The 19,988-nt window shown below is 41.5% G+C and overlaps 2 protein-coding genes across 9 annotated transcripts in view; one reads left to right on the forward strand and one right to left on the reverse strand.

Annotated features, from left to right (window-relative positions):
- The window catches only part of Slc26a5 (solute carrier family 26 member 5), a 30,745-nt gene extending 20,572 nt beyond the window's left edge, over window positions 1-10,173 (forward strand). For 2 of the 8 annotated variants that reach the window (XR_002822806.1, XM_004639244.1), the window contains 8 exons: window positions 350-427; window positions 1,374-1,480; window positions 4,456-4,525; window positions 6,077-6,169; window positions 6,809-6,916; window positions 7,572-7,772; window positions 8,750-8,804; window positions 9,797-10,173. Coding sequence is in view for 5 of the 8 variants with exons in the window: in XM_004639244.1 (XP_004639301.1) it covers window positions 350-427; window positions 1,374-1,480; window positions 4,456-4,525; window positions 6,077-6,169; window positions 6,809-6,916; window positions 7,572-7,772; window positions 8,750-8,804; window positions 9,797-9,990 (906 nt within the window). In the remaining 3 variants the exon portion in view is untranslated. Of the gene's footprint in view, window positions 1-349; window positions 428-1,039; window positions 1,136-1,373; window positions 1,481-4,455; window positions 4,526-6,076; window positions 6,170-6,808; window positions 6,923-7,571; window positions 7,773-8,749; window positions 8,805-9,796 lie in introns of all 8 variants that reach the window. The other 6 variants (XM_004639242.1, XM_004639243.2, XM_012516492.1 and 3 more) reach the window with 6 other exon arrangements.
- A 5,838-nt stretch (window positions 10,174-16,011) lies between these two features.
- Psmc2 (proteasome 26S subunit, ATPase 2) overlaps window positions 16,012-19,988 on the reverse strand; it is a 15,008-nt gene continuing 11,031 nt past the window's right edge. The window contains exons 9-12 of the mRNA XM_004639246.3: window positions 19,010-19,097; window positions 16,580-16,782; window positions 16,401-16,497; window positions 16,012-16,314 (exon numbers count right to left, since the gene is read on the reverse strand). Coding sequence (XP_004639303.1) covers window positions 16,157-16,314; window positions 16,401-16,497; window positions 16,580-16,782; window positions 19,010-19,097 — 546 coding nt within the window. The 3' untranslated portion in view covers window positions 16,012-16,156. The remainder of the gene's footprint in view (window positions 16,315-16,400; window positions 16,498-16,579; window positions 16,783-19,009; window positions 19,098-19,988) is intronic.

Genomic DNA, 19,988 nt, shown 5'->3' on the forward strand with positions numbered 1-19,988 from the left:
GTTCAATCCCCAGCACCACATGCCAGCCAGCCGCACCCCCTGGTGGGCTGAGCTGGCCACACACATACACACACACACACACACACACACACACACACACAATAAATGTTAAAGTAAAAAAAAAAATTAAAAGAAAGAAAGAAAGAAGAAAAGCCTAAAAGCTATACAAGAAACCAAATCTTCAAAGAGGGAGTAGAGTAGAGGTACAGGTTCAGGTAACAGTTTGGATGACAGCTCGAAGCCCTATTTTCTCGGTTTTCCCACAGTGGAGATGGAGAGATAAGTCAGCCTCTGCCCCACATCTTAGTCTAGTCTCCTAAAAGTGCCTTCCCTGTCTTCTCTCATTCAGCTTGCAGGTTGCTTGGCCTCACTAATGATCTTGCTGGTCATATTAGCCACGGGATTCCTCTTTGAATCGCTGCCCCAGGTGTGTAATGTGGACGTGCTGTATGCTCTTCCCCAGGGTGGAGGGTCTGCTGTTTAATTTGTTTATATTTTTGCAGCTATCTTAGGGGTTTTTATTGGACTCTTAGGAGGGTGGCGTAAGAGCAGGTCACGCCCCAGAGGGGTCATGCCCCATCACGTCCTGGTGGCTCCTGCTGCCCTTGGGAAAGACGATCTCCTCTCCTCTCGGTGCCAGGTCCTGATCTGCAAAGTGGGGATCGCACTGGCTGACCACTGAGGTTCCTGGTCCCCTTGACCTTCTATGACCTTATAAAAATTGTCATTAAAAATCAGATGCCCTACACTGAAATACATTTATTTGCTGATATATTTCATCTAGGAAAGAGCAAAAGATCCAAAAACAAATCGTAAGTACAAGGCTGTGGTACAATTCCTGGAGTTCTAAGTTAAATTCTGAACCTCTTGACCATCCTGTAGCTTGGCTACTGGACATAAGCCTGACGTCTCAAGGCCCACTTTAGCTGAGTGCTGAAAATCTAGGTGTTCATGGTTCAGGCAGAAGACAGGGACAGCAGGAGGGCTCTGGGGACCTGAGAGCAGAGAGGGGACCGTGGTTGGATGTGCTGTGTTGCAGGCTGTGTTGTCGGCCATCGTGATTGTCAACCTGAAAGGCATGTTCATGCAGTTCTCAGATCTCCCCTTCTTCTGGAGGACCAGCAAAATAGAGCTGGTGAGTGGGTGACGCTCGGCTTGCCACGCCATAGCGGCGACTCTTATGAGTGCTAATGAAAATACTACGGGGAAGAAGCTTACACGGTTGTTACGTGTAGCACCCAGGCAGGCAGAGCAAGCATAGCTTGCGTGGTGTGTGTGGGGAGGAGATGTGTGTGTGTGTGTGTGTGTGTGCGCGCGCCTTTAAGTCTCACGGGACCATTAACACGCTTCTCCATATCGCGGTCGGGCCCTAGACCATCTGGCTCACCACCTTTGTGTCCTCTTTGTTCCTGGGACTGGACTACGGCCTCATCACTGCGGTGATCATCGCGCTGCTGACGGTGATCTACAGGACCCAGAGGTGAGCCCAGCTCGGAGTGGGTGCGAGGGGCGTGGCGGAGACTCTGAGCGAAAGAGCGGAAGGGGCGCCTTGCCGCTGCTTCTCCTTCATGTAAGAGGGATCTGTTGGCTGCATCAACAAAGTGGCAAACACAAGATTATGTGTAATTATGTGTAATTCTCCCCGATACTCTACCGGCTCACCATTGGTATTTCAACAATAGTTTCATTTTAAAGCCCTGAATTCCATCCTTGCTCCTCCCGTTCCTGGCCCAACAGTAAATTGCTTCGTTCACGCCTGTCCGGAGCCAACTGCGTTCGAGCCACTCACTGTGGTGCCGGGGCCGACCTGGCTTTCAGCGACGTGAAGCAGGCGCTGGCCCCAAGGGATGTAGGCAGCCTATCGCGTCCCTTCCTCCATCTGAGCCATCGTTCTCTGCCAGGATGTTTTCTTGCTAGCAGGAAGCTGAGCCGATTGGTGAAGGAATAAAATTAAACGTTTTTTAAAAAGCTATTTGTTCTAGGTTTCAACCCAGCTATTCCCCTTCTGAGTATCTTCCCAGAAGCATTAAAAATAACATACCGTGGCAATATATATGCACCCATGTTTATAGCAGTGCAGTTTGTAATAGCTAGATCTTGAAAACAACCCAAATGACCATCAGTGAAGGAATGGATTTAAAAAAAAAAAAAAAATGTGGACTTTTAATACAATGGTGTACTACACAGCCATGAAGAAGGATAGGCCAGAGGCTTTTATAGGTAACTTTTATAGGCAACTTAAGACCATACTCATCAGTGAAATAAACCAGACACACATGTGCACACATCAGATTGCCCCCGAGTGTGAGAAGCTCAAAGAAGTAAAATCCAAAATGTACAATCGATATTTTTAAATGGAAAAAAACTTCAAAAGGAAAGAGAAACTGGGATGAGGGAATGGGTAATAAAGAAGAAAGAGAAAAGTAGAATGAAAACTACATATAAAATAGTTATGTTACTAACCTCTCTTAGTTCATTGAAAAGAAAGGTTTGCGCTAATATTGTTCAGAAAATTAAATGCTGATGACAAAGTGTTTAGTCTGCTGAGCTACACCTCTGGTCCTTGGGCTCTTTGCTCTTGATTTTTGGTGTCGATCTGGCTAAAAGCCGAACAGTAGTTACGCCACTGCCTACCTATTAGACAGCTTTGAAATTTCTTCTGCTGGATTAATTAGTCTGCTTCCCTTAATCTCAGTTCCAGGCAAAGTCTCTGGACATGAGCAAAATGCAGACAAAATTTCTGTCCAGCCATAAGACATATCATCTGGAGTCTAATAGCCAATTCAGTGCTTCCCCCCAGCAGCAACCTCCTGAGGAAGTTCTTTACTGGTACCTCCTTCTGTCAGCACTCTGGTCTTCTGTACTCTGACCAGAATCTCCGATCAAGTGCAGCCTAAGGTGCTCCAGCACTGCTTTTTCAGCTGCCATCTCTGAACCTTTCCAAACTGTTGCTACAAATTACTCCAAAGGCTCTTGAACCACATGGTCAAGTATAGTTACAGCAACAACCCCACTCTTAGTACCAATTTAGCTTGGTTTTCTTGTTGCTTATATAAAATATCCAACACCCAAAGTTAAAGGAGGAGGGCCAGGTATGGTAGTAAATGCCTATAATCCCAGAACTTGGGAGGCTGAGGCAGGAGAATCACTGTGAGTTCAAGGTCATCTTGGGCTAAATAGGGAGTTTGAGTCCAACCTGAACTAAATAGTGAGACCCTGTCTCAAAAAAACAAACAAAAAAAAATTAAAGAAGGAGAGGTTTATTTTGACTCACAACTCATAGAAGTTTCAGTCCATAGTCATCTGTTTTCAAGGCAGGGTGGCACATGATAGAGGGCAACAGTCCATGGTGGGTGGAAGCAACAAAGGACCTTAACACCATCTTGATGCCTCCTTTATTTTTTCCTGACTATTTAAGGTGGGTAGCATGCACACCCTTAATCATAGTGCCCTTGATCCTATCATTGCACCTTGAATCAGTTCCAGAGTCACACACTCTAGATCAAGCCAACTCTGAAAAGCCCCACCTATGCCTGCATGATGTTTGGGGAGCACATCTAAGTGCAAACCATAATCAGCCCCTGAAGCACTCATAATTTAGTCACTATTATAAAATACATTAAAACAATCATAATCTCCACTAGGTACATGTGTGTCAAGGGGCTTTCTATGTTCCCAGAGAGATCCTACACTCTGGATGTTGCAGAAGGATATGGGCCCTCCCTTCACGAAGGTTGGCTTCTCCCAAGGATGATGGGCATTCAATAAGGGGGATGATGTTAGATGGCCATGCAGTAAAGATATACTAAATGACTACAGCAATGAATATGTGCGCAGGTCTGGGCAAAGATCAATGCTTTGTGTCATTTTCTCCTCACCCAGAGACTGTCAGTGGCCTCTTTTCACAGATGTGAACTCTGGGTTCCAGAGTCATTGGACAGCTTACCCAAGGTACAGCAAGTGGCAGGGCTTAAATGACTTACATACAGGTATCTGTGGCTCCAGAAGCACATTCTTCATAAGCCTGGTATCGTGTTTCTGGAGAAGAGCAAAATGCATAGTTCCATGTACTTCAGTAAGCTCAGCCAGGTACAAGTGTGACAGTAAGTGGAAAGGCGGCCCAGATGAAACCCATGTGAGCTCATGGCACGAGAGGTCCTGGATCTTCGGGTCAGTAGGAAAGAGATAGGGCTTGGCCTCCTCTGGGAACAGAGGGATGTAGACCCACAGACTCGGACACCAGGGCACGCAGGTGGCCAGGCAGGCCCTCCTTCTCTGCCTGCCCAATCCTCGTCACTGAGGCCCAGTTCTCCCAGCCACAACAGCACCCCTTGCAGAGACAGAACAGCGCTGGGAGGGTGATGTGGGTGTCCTTCTACAAAGGCTCCAGAGGAGGATCAAGTACTCCTGGGTTTGCCAGCAAACTGTGAACTTTAGCACACTCTCTGTCTGCAGCCCGAGCTACAAAGTCCTGGGACAGCTTCCCGACACTGACGTCTACATTGATATCGACGCCTATGAGGAGGTAGGACCCTTTCCTAGGATCTTAAAAGATTGTGAGTGCATGCTCGAGTGGCTTTAGTACTTTCACCACCAGCAAGCAGAGATGAGGGAGAAGAAAGCACAGTGATTAATGTAAAAACCACAAAATTCCATTTACTATCTGGATTTAACTATTGATACTGTGCGTTAATTACTCAAGTTCCTTTTTTCATTTTCATTGTTTTGAATGAGAATAAGTGGTGGTTGTTGGAATTAAAATACACATTTACAAAATGGCAAAATCGAAAAATGATTTGTATTTGCATGAATTTATCCTGATGAATGTTAACCAGAAGTAAGATACTAATTTTAAGCATGTAAAAATCCGGGGGGGTAGAGCTATGCACATCCCCTCCCCCTCTTCTTATTTTGAGACAAAGCTTCTCTATGCAGTCAGGCTGACCTTGAACTCCTGCCTGAGCTTCCCAAGTGCTGAGATTATGGATGTGTGCTAACATGCCCAGCTCCCCCATTTAATTTTGAACAGTTAAAATTTTGAGGCAGATTTCCTTGATTTTGAATATTCTTTTATCCTGTGGAATCTCAAAGACTTTTGCAAAAATCTTATAAGATTAATTTTGTCTGTTTCACCTTTTTGCCTGAGAAGAAATTCTCAAACTCACTAGGAGGTGCTAGGGAATGAACCTGGGGTTAGAATTACTAAAGTTTTCCTCCTTCCAAAGAACTCTGTGGGGTGGGCCAGAGAGCTCAGCAGACTAAAGCGCCTGCTTAGGCAAGCGCAGGAACTGGGGTTTGATCCCCGCACTACATGCCACGCCAGCCCTGCCCCTGGGACAGGCTGATGAGACTGGGCATGGTGGGAGACTGAAAACAGGAGGATCACCATGAGTCTGATTTGTGCAATGAGACCCTCTAGACCCTGTACTAAATACTTATTTTTTTAAAAAATGCACTCTGTGGCTGAATTAGTGACTTGCAAGCTACATCCTAGAGTTCCTTGAGGATCAGGATTAGACACAAAGTCCTCATATTTGACCTCGTCCTGTGGGCTCCTTCCAGTACCTGCCACCAGATCCCAGAAGCCTTGTTCATTTTATTGGCCTGTGTCTCGCTGTCTGGCAGCAGCCTTCCCTCTTCCAGCACTGTTCTTTTTATCTTTTCGAACAGTTTTCAGTTCCTTCTTCTTTGGTTTAATGGTCAAAATAAAGCAGAGACAATCTTATAAAAGAAATGGGAAGGCGGGCCTTTAAAAGCGTTCAAGCTGAGTAGGGGGGCACCTTCTTGCAGTCCCAGCTCCCTGGAACGCTGAGGCAGGAGCACTGCTTGAGCCTAGTATTTTTGAAACTAGCCTGAGCAACATAGTGAGACCCTGTCTCAAAAACAAAGCAAAAAGTAAGAGTCTTTTTTTCCCATAGTATTCTTCCTCCCAAAACCTGACACCATTTTACCTAAATACAGTAAGGGGATCCTTTGCAACTTCTATATTCTTATCCACGTTGAAGGAGGGAGACCATTGTAGTTTTGATTCTGAAATATACTCGTGTGTTAAATTCCCTTATATTTTACTTCTCAGGTGAAAGAAATTCCTGGAATAAAAATATTCCAAATAAATGCCCCAATATACTATGCAAACAGTGATTTGTACAGCAACGCATTAAAAAGAAAGGTGAGTGGCAAGAAATTAAGAGCGTGTGCTTTCAAGGAGGGGCCTTGTGGCTTGACAGCGATGGGAAGTCACTTAAACACATCAGTGAAGCTCACTGCACCAGCCCAGCTCCCACACACTGCTCACGCCCTCTCAAGCATCCAGTGCAGTGGTAACATCGTGGCCATTCGCATTTTTGTGCCACCATTGCCACTACTCATTCTTTCTTCTATGTATGTGTTACCTCTTCAAATAAAATTAAGAGAAAGTATAAAAAGAATCCTAGATTTTTTTCTTTGGACATCATGTTGGTGCCCTTGGTGATGATTAAAACTCAACCTTAGGCTGCCCTTCAGCCCACTAAAGCACTTTAAGACACAAGAATCTGAGAAATTAAGCTTGGTAAATTCCACTCTGTAAACTCTCTTTGCTACTTTCCCTTCTGATTGTCTTTGAGCAAAGACTGAGAATGGGGGAAGCCTGCTCTTGCTCCTTTGACTCTGAGGCTGTCACTCGCTTCTGCACATCTGAGGACCAGATAGAACAAGGAGTGGGTGATAATCTGGCATGCAAAGCACACAGGGGAATTGGGAGACTAATGGCATTTGGGTGGGTCCCTCGGAGCAGGGAGTGATTTCTGTATATTGCTCTTCTGTGAAGACTGGCGTGAACCCAGCACTCATCATGGGAGCCAGAAGAAAGGCCATGAGGAAGTATGCTAAGGAAGTAGGGAACGCAAACATGGCCAACGCCACTGCCGTCAAAGCGGTGAGTGCACTTGTCACTTGCCCCTTCCTCGTGATCTGCAGTAATTCTAAACAGGGCAGGAAGTTCCTAAAGGGGGGAAGTTTAGGCTCAGTCTATGTATTCTTGATGCAGTATGCTCACAAGCAAGCAGTACGGTCAGTTAGGCAGATAATTCTAAAATTATATTAAAAACAATATTTTTAAAAAGAAAAATCACGCAGCACCTTGAAAACTTGTACCGTTACTGCTTCCTCCTAGATTTATTCAAGCTGGTAGCGAAAAGGTTCAAAGGCTGATTTTTGACAAACAAGCTAATGCCTTGTGGCTTCTTGTGCTGAAGTTAATGGGACTGTGTTAGAAGTTTCTGGAAATGGAGAGGATGACAAAGGAAGTAATTAAGTCAAACCTGAATATTGTAACACGTGTCCTTTCAGTCATATGATGAGGCTGACATATGACAAATTTTTAAAAGAAACCTGCTATGGTCAGTAGCTTGAGAGTACAAGGGCTGATTTTTTATGAAAATCTTTCTCAAACCAAAAGTGTAGGGCCAGGGATTTAGCTCAGTGGCACAGTGCCTGCCTGGCAAGTGTGAGGTCCTGAGTTCGATTCCCAGTATCAAAAAAATACATATACATCTTCAAAAAATTCTGGTGTGGTCTCATTTTTCATACAGGATGCAGAAGTAGATGGAGAAGATGGTACCAAGCTTGAAGAGGAGGACGGTGAAGTCAAATATCCCCCGATAGTCATTAAGAACACATTTCCGGAAGAGATGCAAAGATTCCTGCCCCCGGGGGACAACATCCACACCATCATTCTGGATTTTACACAAGTCAACTTCATTGATTCTGTTGGAGTGAAAACTCTGGCAGGGGTGAGCAGACTCAGCCAAGTAGTCAGTGTCCTTGCGCAGCATCCCTTCACCACGAGAGGGAGTTGGCCTGGAGTCCCTTGTCAACTCTTAAAGTTCTTTTCAACTTTTGATTATGGAAGCATTTTAAATATAGAGTAAGAGTAAAAAGCCCAGCATAAAATATCCCCACATAGCTATCACTGAGCTTCAACAATTGTCAACTTAGGGCCAGCCTGATTTCACTTATACCAACATCCACCTTCTTTTTTCTTATTGAAGTACATCCCTGTTGTCACATCTTCTATAAATATTTCAATATCTACCTAAGAAGATTCCCTTTTTTTTTTTTTTTTTGGTGCCGGTGATTGAACTCAGAACCTTACACTTACCAGGCAAGTGCTTATGCTGCTGAGTTACCTCTCTGGCCCTAAGAAGATTATTTTCACTTTTTAAAAAATCAATACTATTGGGCTGGCCAGATAGCTCAGCGGACTAAAGCGCCTACTTAGGCAAAGCACACTGGCCAGGTTTGATCCCCTTGTGCCATGCCAGCCCCGCCCCCTGGGCATGCTGAGACTGTAATTGAGACTGGGCATGGTGGTGCGCGCCTATAATCCCAGTGCTTGGGAGGCTGAAAACAGGAGAATCACGACAAGTCCGATCTCTGTAGTGAGACCCTGTAGACACTGTAGAGCCTGTACTGAATACATTAAAAAAAATCAATACTATTATACCTTTGTTATACCTAAGTAAAATTTAACATCTGTAGATAATGTATTATTATTAATAATCACCCCTAGTTATCACTATTGCTTTTAAGCCAAAAAGTAAAAGAAATGCATAGTTACTTTCAACTGGTTACCTCAAAAATATTTAACCATTAAAACTAACTCAATGAATGAGTTAGAGGGTCTCACATCTCTTAAACACATTTGGTAGAAAATGGCTTGAGTCTGGCAGAGTCAGGAAAAACTAATTATATTTCAACATTATTACAGATTGTAAAGGAATACGGAGATGTCGGTATTTATGTGTACTTAGCAGGATGCAGTGGTGAGTACACTTTTAGGATGGGAAACTTTTAACAAGTTAGTTTTGTTTGTTCTTAATAATTGCATTTGGAAACGTTTGTATAAAGTTGATGTTTTTATCAAAGTGACAACTATGCTTTTGGAAATCACTGTAAACCTAGCTTTGAAATGATCCACCCACAGGCGGTCCTGTCTCTAGGTTGCTTCGGTTCTGGCCTTCTGGTCTCAAGGTGAAGGAAAGGGAAGGAGCTGATAAATCCTCACTGATTGTCACATTAGAGCTCTATCAAGTCATTCTCATCACCTGCTTTTCCATGCAATGGTTTTGGAATACCTTCCCTGCTGTTTTTGCTTTATATTTCAGTTAAAACAGTGCTTGAACCTAAAATCTATGTAAAACAGTACTTGACATCACTTTTCACCTGTCAGGCTTGACAGCCTGGCTCACAGGCATCTGGTAGAAGAGTAGCTCTCAGACAAAACACCAGGCATTTGGATGGAACAGCCATGGGGGCAACCACATTAGCTTGCAAAGGTCCCAGTGCATTGACCTTTCAACAGCAGCACAACCTCGATGTCCTGTATGCATTCAAAACAGCACATGTGTAGTTGGTCACCCTGACATTGTCTATAAGAGCAAGCACTAGGAAAAAAGTGTCAAGGAAAAGGAACCAGCTAAATAAATTACGAGGTTATCACTATGTAACAGAATTTTATGTTATATGTATAGATAGATAATAGATAGATAGATAGATAGATAGATAGATAGATAGAGATATCCAACTAAGTAGCCCAGAGTAATATATGTATATATGCTATCTTTGGCATACGTGAGAAAATGGGGAAATGTGTCTTCCTGGGACTGGGCATTTGGGTGATACAGACCAGCCCTGAAGTGAGGTTTTGCTATGGCATTTTGATAAACTATATGAAAGTGCTACTTAAAAAAAAAAAAAAAAAGTTCAAGACCAAAACTCTGAGTGAAGAATAATTTTCTTTTCTTGTTCTTTATAGCACAAGTTGTGAATGACCTCACTCGAAATCGATTTTTCGAAAATCCTGCCTTAAAGGAGCTGCTATTCTATAGTATCCATGACGCGGTTTTAGGCAGCCAGCTCCGAGAGACACTGGCTGAACAGGAAGCCTCAGCCGCCCCTCCACAGGAGGATTTGGAGCCCAATGCCACTCCTGCCACGCCGGAGGCATAAGGGGACCTCAGCGTGGGTGGAGTGGGATCATTATCGGGGGAATTCCTCACTTACATATTTTAAATATTAGACCCTAGGTTTTCCCTATGGGTAAATACTATAGTCAAGGCTTGATTTGGAGGGTGAATGATGCATAGCAAGATGTATCTTACTTGTGTTTTCTAAAATTGAGTATTTCAAAGACAAATTGGCCTCTTCCCTGTACTTCTTGTGCAGTGGCATTTCTAGTACTTTTTAGTAATGTCTTTGTAAGCCAAACACTTATAATCTGATGTCCTTAAGGTACTTTACCTACAAATAGGATATGCCATCCCCAGGTAGCTCCTTGGTTTTGTACTTGTTTGGCTATAGAGATCTATAAACAGTCACCTACCAGGAGGGAAATCCACAATTTTCTAGCTATTCTTGTTTTACAGTAACCTTTTATTATTAAAGAAGAGACTAGGGGGCTGGGGAGATGGCTCAGTGGAATAAGCGCTTCCCTGGCAAGCGCAAGGGCCTGAGTTCAATCCCCGGTTCCGCAAAAAAAAAAGAGAGAGAGAGAGAGAGAGAGAGAGAGAGAGAGAGAGAGAGAGAGAGAGAGAGAGAGAGAGAGAGTTAAGTGTGTTGTGAGTATGTTGGAACAATAGGAATGCATAAAAATAGCAACATATGCTCAAACATTCCACACTTAACACCATTAAGATACTAACATCTTAATGCATGTCCTTTCAGTTGTTTTTCTAGGCATGCTATACCTTTACGTTTTAAACAAATGTATCTATATAGTGTTTGGAACCAATGTTTTTACATCATCAATCTCTTTCTTGTCCAAGACATTTTTCCCTCAGGCCATATTCACACTTACCCAGTTGTCTCTAACTTTGCAGTTGGTGTGTCCAAACCAGAACTCATTCTGTGACATTTACCTACTGGTCACGTCCCTTTAAGTGCCTGAGTCTGTTTTAATCTAACACAGTTCCTGGCTTTATTTTCCCCCAGTACTGGGGATTCGACCTTGAGCCTTTGCTCTTAGTGACTTCCCCAGCCAGCCTTCTTTTCTTACTGAGTCACTAAATTGCCCTGGCTGGGCTTGAACTTGTGATCCTCCTGGTCGGCCTCTCAGAGTGCTGAGATTGTAAGTGTGTATTGACCACACACTGCTGATACTTATTAAAGACTGGGATTGTTGTCATATAGAATCCCATCTTGTGATTTTGTCTATTCACTTTCTCATGGTGTTGTTTAGCTTCTTCCTCTGCTGCCTACACCATCTGCAGTCGGGAAGGCTCATGGATTTGAGTTACACATTGTGTTCGGAGATACCATATCATGCTTCCTATTGTATCACATCAAAAAGACACAGTATCTAGTGCATCTACCATTAACAGTGTTAAGATAGACCATTGGGTTTGTACAACTGTCTAATCTTCCAATTGGTTTTCCCCTTTGTGGCAACAGTTATCTATATAACTGTTTCTCTGGCATTAAATGAATGTCAACCTTCACCATTAGCCACTAAACTACAAAACGTAAAGAGTTCTTACCAGAATGGCAGGTGGAATGCCTTATTTCCATTTACTTATCAAATTTCAAAGTAAGGAATTGGTTTGATAGTGACAAGTTAGGATTTTTTGTAATTTTTCATTTATGGTTTATAATTTGTCTCATGAAATTTTAATGTTTTACACCATCATAGTCTTCTTGACACTCAAATTATCACAACAGTAGCCAGTAGAAATCACTCTAAGTTTGTTGAGAATACTGGCATAGCACTAAAGGCCAGGGATTTTAAGAAAGCTAATGCCCACAAATAGTTTCATACTATAATTACCTATTAATGTCATAAAATCTTTTTAACTTCTGAATAAAATGTTTCTCAATTGCTTATAGATGACACAGAAAGGTGGAGTGTTCAGAGGGTGTGGGGCAGTGCTTTGAGGCCAGTTTATCACTCACAGTCCTGTTCTTGTAGCTTTTGTAGTATCCATAATCTCACAGTAAATCAAAACACAAGCATTAGCCAACCTGTTTGAAGCTCATTCTGCTAAAAGTTCCTGCCTTGTCTTCTGTCCTGTTTATCTTAAACTGTTTTCTTGACTCCTTTCAGTTTTCATAAAGAAGGCTCTGCTGGAAGGAAAGTGGTCAGATCCTAATAGAATTTTTAGAATAGTACATTGTATTCTCCAGAGATTTTACTAAGTAAACCCTTCCTTTCTAATCAATTCTTTACCTCAAGCTAGAATGAAGTTAGAGTGGCACCTGGTTATTCTTGTTCCGATCATCATGCACAAGATCAGATACATCTGCATTCTGACACTGACTGCCTTCTGAAAGAGCACGTAGTCCCAGAACTGTAGCTTAAACTAGAAACTTGTGTAAAAGGGCCCACATCATTTCAGCCATTGAACTAGAAAATACTTCATTAAATATTCTTTAGCATCAGTCTTCAACAAATGCCTTTCGCACAGTAGACACTCAAGTCCTAGTAGCCGATGTGGTACAAAAAAAAATGTCAATAGCATATATTTTATATTTTACTTTTCTGTTCTTCGGTTTTTAACCTGTTTTGAATAGAATTCTATGGTGTACATGAAAAGCAATTAAATCTCTCTAAAGATCGGAAAATGTATTTTTGTTTTAGGATGCATCTGAAAATGAAAGTGTATTTCAAAGAACACTTCATCTATGTAAATCTGTCTGAATGTCTTGAACTTATTTTATAGTAGACACTGTCCTGACCTTCTTTTGTCTCTATTAGTCTTTATCTTTCAAGGAATTATGCATAAGCCCAGCTTGTTCTTTCTGGCCCTTAACAGCTACTAGTGTATGCCTTACTGAAAAGCTGTGCTTTTCAGCTCTGATTCAAATTCACATCATCTTGCTCTGTCAAAATGGGCATAATCCACACTGACACAGAGCCTAATCTTACTTTGTGGCAATATGGGAGAAAGCCTTATTTTCAGGAAGGGCCTCATAAAGAGAAGCCCTTTGTCTTCCCTTAAATCTTGCACAGTATGATAGCAGTTGCTGTCTGCCTCTTGGATAAATGGCACATATTTGAAAACTTGCAGGCCAGGGCAAAGGAAATCAGTCTCTAAACACCAATAACATAAACATCCAGTGAACTGATGTGGGCTTCCAACTGCATCTCATCTAGAGCGGAACCCAGAAGTAAAGAGTTTGTTTTTGGTTTTTTTTTTTTTTTTTTTTGAGCCCTGGGAGTGGCTTATTTTGTAGTTTTCAGATAACGTCCAAAATATCTCTTTTGTGTTGTTTGATCCTGTATCCTTACCTGTTTAGCAGAGAAAGGAGGTACTAACCTCTAAGTGTGTATTTTGAGAAAATGAGCCTAACATCTGTGTGTATGAAGAAAGGGTAGCTAACCAAGAGAATCTGCCCTAGTGTGGGTAGCGTGTTTTCGTGTGTTGGGGGGTGGGGGGTGTGCCCTTGTGTGGGGATGAGGGAGGGAAGGGCATGTGGTGGGGAAGGCTTTTATCTATTACCTCTGCCCTTTGAAAAGAGTGACTCAATTTAAATTCTAAAAGGAAAAAACTTTCTGGTGTGAGCCTGTATGTCCTTACGAATGTAAAATGGTCAAAGTGTATGTCTGGGAATGCTTTTAGGATTCAGTAAGTTTATTCTTGATATTTTGAGCACTTATGAAAGCTTGAGAGTTGATAAGTGTTTCTAAATATATAGTCAATCAAAATGCATGCAGTATTTTGAAACCTTCCTCACACCCCAGCAATAAAATGCTCAGATGTTCCCATCACACCAGGTAACATGCCGACTTACTGACTTGGCTTTAATGAAATTTGAGCACCTTAAAAGCCTCTTTCCTTAAATAAAGGCTTATGATGGCTTCCACTGTACTTTACCATTAGGTAAACTACCACAGATGAACTTGAGAAGCACCACAGAAGTTAAGTTTTTTATAAATCTGTTGAGCTTGGTAAAGTTGTTTTGTTTTTTTTTTTTTTTTTTGTACAGGAAATTGAACTCAGGACCTTGTGCTTCAGGCAGATGCTTGTGCCACTGAGCCACATCCCAGCCCCTAACAGGTGTTTTATTAAAAGAAATACTACAGTATTTTTCTAGTCATAACCCTGATATATTTGTATGTGTGTATATATGGAGGTGGTACAGCTATACACACATCGACACATAATAAAGATGATTCTCAGCTTAGGATGGAGTCATATCCTGACAAACCAATGATAAAATGAAAATATGATACATTCATAAGCACGTAACACTTAGCCTATTGCATAAAACACTGGAGGCTCAGCTATTGCCCTCAGGGTCACCTGGGTGTGCACCTACTGCCAGCCCAGGAAGCCCTCACAAATCCATGCCACGTATCGCTTTGCAGTGAGGTCCATCTGGGTGTGTATGTGCACGTGTAGGCTTAAAGTGGAGTTAACAGTACATGTATTATCTTTTTAAGTAATATACAAACATGCTAATCCAGGTAGTGTTGATTCTATCTGTACAATTACACTTCGGCAGAAATGCATACATATTTCAACTAATTTGCTTGTGTGGTTTATATGTAGCCGTTTAGATTTTCACCATGTTCTAACCGAAATGTCAACAATATTCAGTTTCATCATGCTCATCAGGAGTGAGCTCATCAGCAAGGTCTGGTCCGAGTTGCCTCGCTGTACAGAAGACATGGCTATACGCAATGGGGGCTTCAGAGTACGTTCTAAATGCTTGTTCACGTGGACAGCACAACCCATCACTCATCTGAGATCATTTTATTGTATGTCTAAGTTGGAAGTGCTTTGCTATATTTCATACTCAAGAAAAATGAGGGCAAAGTTACAAAAAAAATATTTTTCTGATCAAAAATTAAAGGAGGAATATTGGTTGGATTTTTATGAATGAAGGGCTATAATTTTTCTACTTGAAAACTTTTATAAAAAATATTTCAATGTAATAGCATTTTCTACACTGTCAACTTCTCCATCTGTGACTTAAAATTAATTCAATTTTCAGTTTTGCCATTTATTTATAAATATTTTTCTTCAATAAAAATGTTGATTATTGTGCTTTGGCCTCAGTATGTGGGGTGGGTGGGACTGTAGTAGAAAAGGGGATTTAGTGGCACATGAAATAATTTTAAACAAATCTGTTGAACATTCTAACACAACCTTTATTTTCAAAATACTTCACTGTGGCTAAGTAGAATAGGAGCCTTACCAAAATTTTAAACTAATAAAAAGCAAAAGACAAAACACTAATTTTTTAACTTTTTTTTGGTACCAGGGATCAAACTCAGTACCTTGCACTTGCCAGGTAGGTGTTTAGGCCAGTGAGCTATATCCCCAGCCCAAAACACTAACTTACAAGTAGGTTTTTTAAGTTACCACTTGTATAATTTTCTGTCTGGTTTACCTACTGAACACTTTACCTTCTCTGTTTAATGAGTCATATGGCAAAGCAAAATATATCAAGTACTCCTTTGACTGTAAAGGTGCGGCCAAACCTTGATCCCGCAGCACGCCCGGGGAAATGACATCAGGGCAAGTGGTCTAACACCCAAGCGAGCTGTTCTCACAGGGCAGAAGCGCCTCCCAGGAGCACAGCTAAGGGAGCTAATGCACTTAGGCTTGAATCCCAGCCCTACACTACAAGAAAATCAGATAGGAAAACATTTGCAAATATTATTTTGATCATCTCTGTGCAGATGGAAAGATGCAATGAGACATCATGTATATATAGGTCCCAGTTAACACCTAGAATACACAGGGTCTAAGGAAGGACTTTTTGTGATATGAAACCTTAAAGTGGTAGTGGATCAAAAACCAGTCATTAGGGGACCAGGCAGATGGCTCAGTAGAATTAGCGCTTGCTTGGCAAGCACAAGGGCCTGAGTTCAATCCCTGGTTCCAAAAAAAAAAAAAAAAGTCATTACAGCCAGGGATAGAGCTCAGTGGTACAGCACCTGCCTGGCAGGCATGAGGTCATGAGTTTGATTCCTGGTACCAAAAAACCAGTCATCATAAAGTCTAACAAGCTTTTCTGTCTAATGATATTAGATATCACCTCATACTACAGAGAAAAGCAACCTGGAAGAAGCATATCACATTGGACATTTATTTTTTTGTGAGGTGGTTAACAAGTCTATGTAAGCTCAGGATCCAAACTAGAAGTGTTTTCATTTGAAAGCCTTTGCAGCTTAGTTGTATGTCATGTAGCGAGGAGTAGCACTGAATTTGGCGTAAGACTTAATGACCTTATTTACAGCTTCTAAGAAATCCTTTTCAGTTGCAATTTTTCGCCGTGCTCGGATTGCAAACATACCCGCTTCTGTGCAGACACTTCTAATTTCAGCACCTGTCAAACAAAAAGGAAATAAATATGATCAATCAAACTGGCCTAAACAGACAGACCAGCAAAACAAGCCAGACCTTTCTACTCACCAGTGCTATTTGGACACAGTCGAGCTAGCAATTCAAATCGGATATCTCTTTCAACACTCATTGAACGAGCATGAATCTTAAAGATATGAGTCCGACCCTAAAAATGAAAAATCAGTAAGCATTAAAATGTAAAAACATCCTAGGAAGGAAAAAGTTCAACAATCTCTTCTAAATCTTACCTCTAAATCAGGTAAACTGAATTCAATCTTTCTGTCCAATCTCCCCGGCCTCATCAGTGCCGGATCCAAAGTATCGGGTCTGTTAGTGGCCATCAGCACCTTGATGTTCCCTCGAGGGTCAAAGCCATCTAGCTGGTTGATCAGCTCCAACATGGTTCTCTGCACTTCATTGTCACCACCAGCACCATCATCAAACCGGGCCCCTGAGAGGACAAGGAGAAGCACCCAGAGTCCCTCAGAGCCACATTAGCACTGGGAGGCCCAGCTTAGTTAAGAGCCCTGGCCAACTGCAGGCTCCAGCCTGAGCCAGCAGCTGCTTCACCAAAGCTCATTGTAAGGCAAATCTTTGCAGTAGGAACTCACTGTAGATTTGTTTAACAGTCTTCTTCAAAGTGTTTTTTTTTTTTTTTTGCGGAACTGGGGATTGAACTCAGGCCGTTGCACTTGTTAGGAAAGTACTTATTCTACTGAGCTATCTCCTTGGCCCTCAAAGTGCTTTTACAGATCTTAATTTTTTGAACCACTCAAGAACACCAAACCCCTTGTTTAATACAACAAACGTCAGGGTGAGGTGACAGTGATGTGCAAACTTCACTATACTGGTGATAAATTATATGCAGGAAACTGTCATATTGTTTTAATTCTCAAAAGTATTCCTTAAAACATGCCTTGGGATATGGCTCAGTGGCGTAAGCCCCCGCCTGGCAAGCGCAAGGTCCCAAGTTTCATTCCCAGTACCGCAAAGAAAAAGAAAAAGAAAGAAAAAAAAAAACAAAAACAAAAAAACACAGCTAAATCTACGACACAGTAGAATCAGGCAGATCACAACTGAGCTGCCTTGGATACACTAAAGGACTCCTGTTCATGAAGGTCTCTCACTTTAACCCAATCAGCAAAAAGCAGAACATAAAAGTTTAAGATTCCAAATTTGTTTTCATTTTTAAGTTATATAAATGAGTGGCTTTGCATTAATGTGTTATGTACACTAAGACACACAAATGTATTATTTTAAAAAGGCGACTAAGGGCCAGGGAGGTAGCTTGGTGGTCTAGGTATCTGCCTGGCAAGCACTAGGACCAGGGTTCAATCCCGGTACTACATGCTGTGCGGCACCTCTCCGTGCCATGCCAGCCACTGAAACTGGGCATGGTGGCACATGCCTGTAATCCCAGCACTAGGGAGGCTGAGACAGGAGGATCACTATGAGTCTGAACTGCATAGCAAGACCCTGTACCAAATAAATAAATCTCTAAAAATATAAAATAAACAGATTAAAAACACAAAAGGCAATTCTAGTATTTTCTTCCTACACCCTTTTATACTCTTATAGAGTCCAGTTTGGAAACTGCAACTTCAGGGGACAGACACCAGAAGGCACTTCTGAAAGGATGCTAGGGCCATACACTGCATTATTATACTGCTGCCAAATTATGGCTTCTGAAAACATTTCAACAGCACAAAAGCAAAAACTAGCACTAGCCAAACAGTCTAAAGCCAAGACTCTAAGTAGTTAATTGCATTATCCAAACTGTGTTACAGGCACCACCATCATTTTCAAGTCATTTTTGTCTATGACTTATTAAATAATAACTATGTAGCCGTATGGCACTTCTCCAACTGTAAAAATTATAAACTATACCAAGCACCAATACCTGGGACAGCCCAGCATTTTCAAAGTCTTATCATATCTACCACTTCTTTGGAACCTCATAAAATAAGTAAGACAGGATTTATAATTTCTTTTTAAGATGACCAAATGGAGGTGCAGCAATCAGAATCAATGAAGCTAAAAATCCCATTATTTTATGTAAACAAAGACAAAAACACTGCCACTTAAATTGTATCCCAGTACTTTATCACAATCAAGGAAGATGCATCTCAACATGGGACTTTTTCATGTAGGTATATGGTCTACATGAATGAAATTAGTATAAAAATAAATTAGCACAAAACAGTACAAATTTTAAGGGCTGGCCAAATAGCTCAGCAGATTAAAGCACCTGCAAGTAGGGGCAGGGACCAGGGATTTGATCCCCGGGCCTGCCATGCCAGCCCCGCCCGAAGCGTGCTGAGATGGCAATTGAGATTGGGCGTGGTGGCGTGCATCTGTAATCCCAGCTCTTGGAAGGCTGTAAACAGGCAGGTCACTACAAGTCTGATCTCGTAGTGAGACCCTGAACACCCTGTAGACCCTTCCCTAAAAATACAAAAAAAAAAAAAAAAAAATTTTTTTTTAAAAGTACAGATTTTTAAAATGCCACTATTTTAAAAAATTTCTGAATTCCTTAGGTTTTAGCCCTACTGTTCATTAGCTATGTGGTCCCAAGGTGCCAGTGCTTATAAAGAAATTAAGCTGTTTTTACAAGATTAGCATATCAGGTTCTCTACATTAATATAGAAGTCCCAGAAATCCAACCATCAAGTCCATACCTCCAATGGCATCGATTTCATCAAAGAAGATAAGGCAGGCTTTTTTTGTTCTGGCCATTTCAAAGAGCTCACGAACCATTCGAGCCCCCTAATGAGGAAATTGATCCATTAATTCAATTAAAGATTTTAAAATTAAAATAAAAGACTACACAATACTTCAAACTTTTGAATATTTCTAATGGTATTCTCCACTGTTACTAATAAGTTTTAAAAAGCTTCAAGTTTGCCACCTATATCATCAAATCCATCTTTATAGCCTTAAAATATAGTATTAAATAACTGTAATAATTTTGTAGCTACCAAATAACAGTTTAAGAAATGAACAGGTCAAATTAACATTGTTAAATAAAGGCACCACTCTAGTAATCGAAACTTAGAATTAAAGGCATCTGATGAATCACTCAGAAATGCTAATCACTAAATTTATTTGTAATTTTTGATCAAAAAAGCAAGTATGTACCGACTCATGCATGCAGCTTGCTTTCTAATTCTTATTTCAAGTATGCTAATCATTAAACGTTTCAGCTGTAATTTGTATTATAGCTGAAAAACGTTTCAGCTGTAATTTGTATTATAGCTGAAACGTTTAGTGTGTGCACACATGTGCACATGCACCCCTACACGTACAGAGGGACAATTCATGCCACCGGTCGTGAGGACACCAAACATCATCTGTGAACTGAAATTTCATCTAGCAGGCATTTCTGGGGCATCCACCTCACAGATCAGATTGTACAGAAAGCCATCCTTCTGAGAGGGGAGCACTTGGGGTAAAATTTTAAATTGTTGCCTATTTCCAAATGAGCACAGGGAAGGCTGCAGTTTTCAGGGCTTCTAAACTAGTAATAATTAAATCATTCAAGAAATTTTAGGGGCTGGTGAGATGGCTCAGTGGTCTAAAGCACCTACTTAGAACAAGCTTGGCCAAAGCACAGGGACCACAGTTCGATCCCCCAGCACCACATGCCAGCCAGCCCTG

Source organism: Octodon degus, unplaced genomic scaffold, assembly GCF_000260255.1.
Source record: "Octodon degus isolate 3935 unplaced genomic scaffold, OctDeg1.0 scaffold00108, whole genome shotgun sequence".
NCBI lineage: Eukaryota > Metazoa > Chordata > Mammalia > Rodentia > Octodontidae > Octodon > Octodon degus.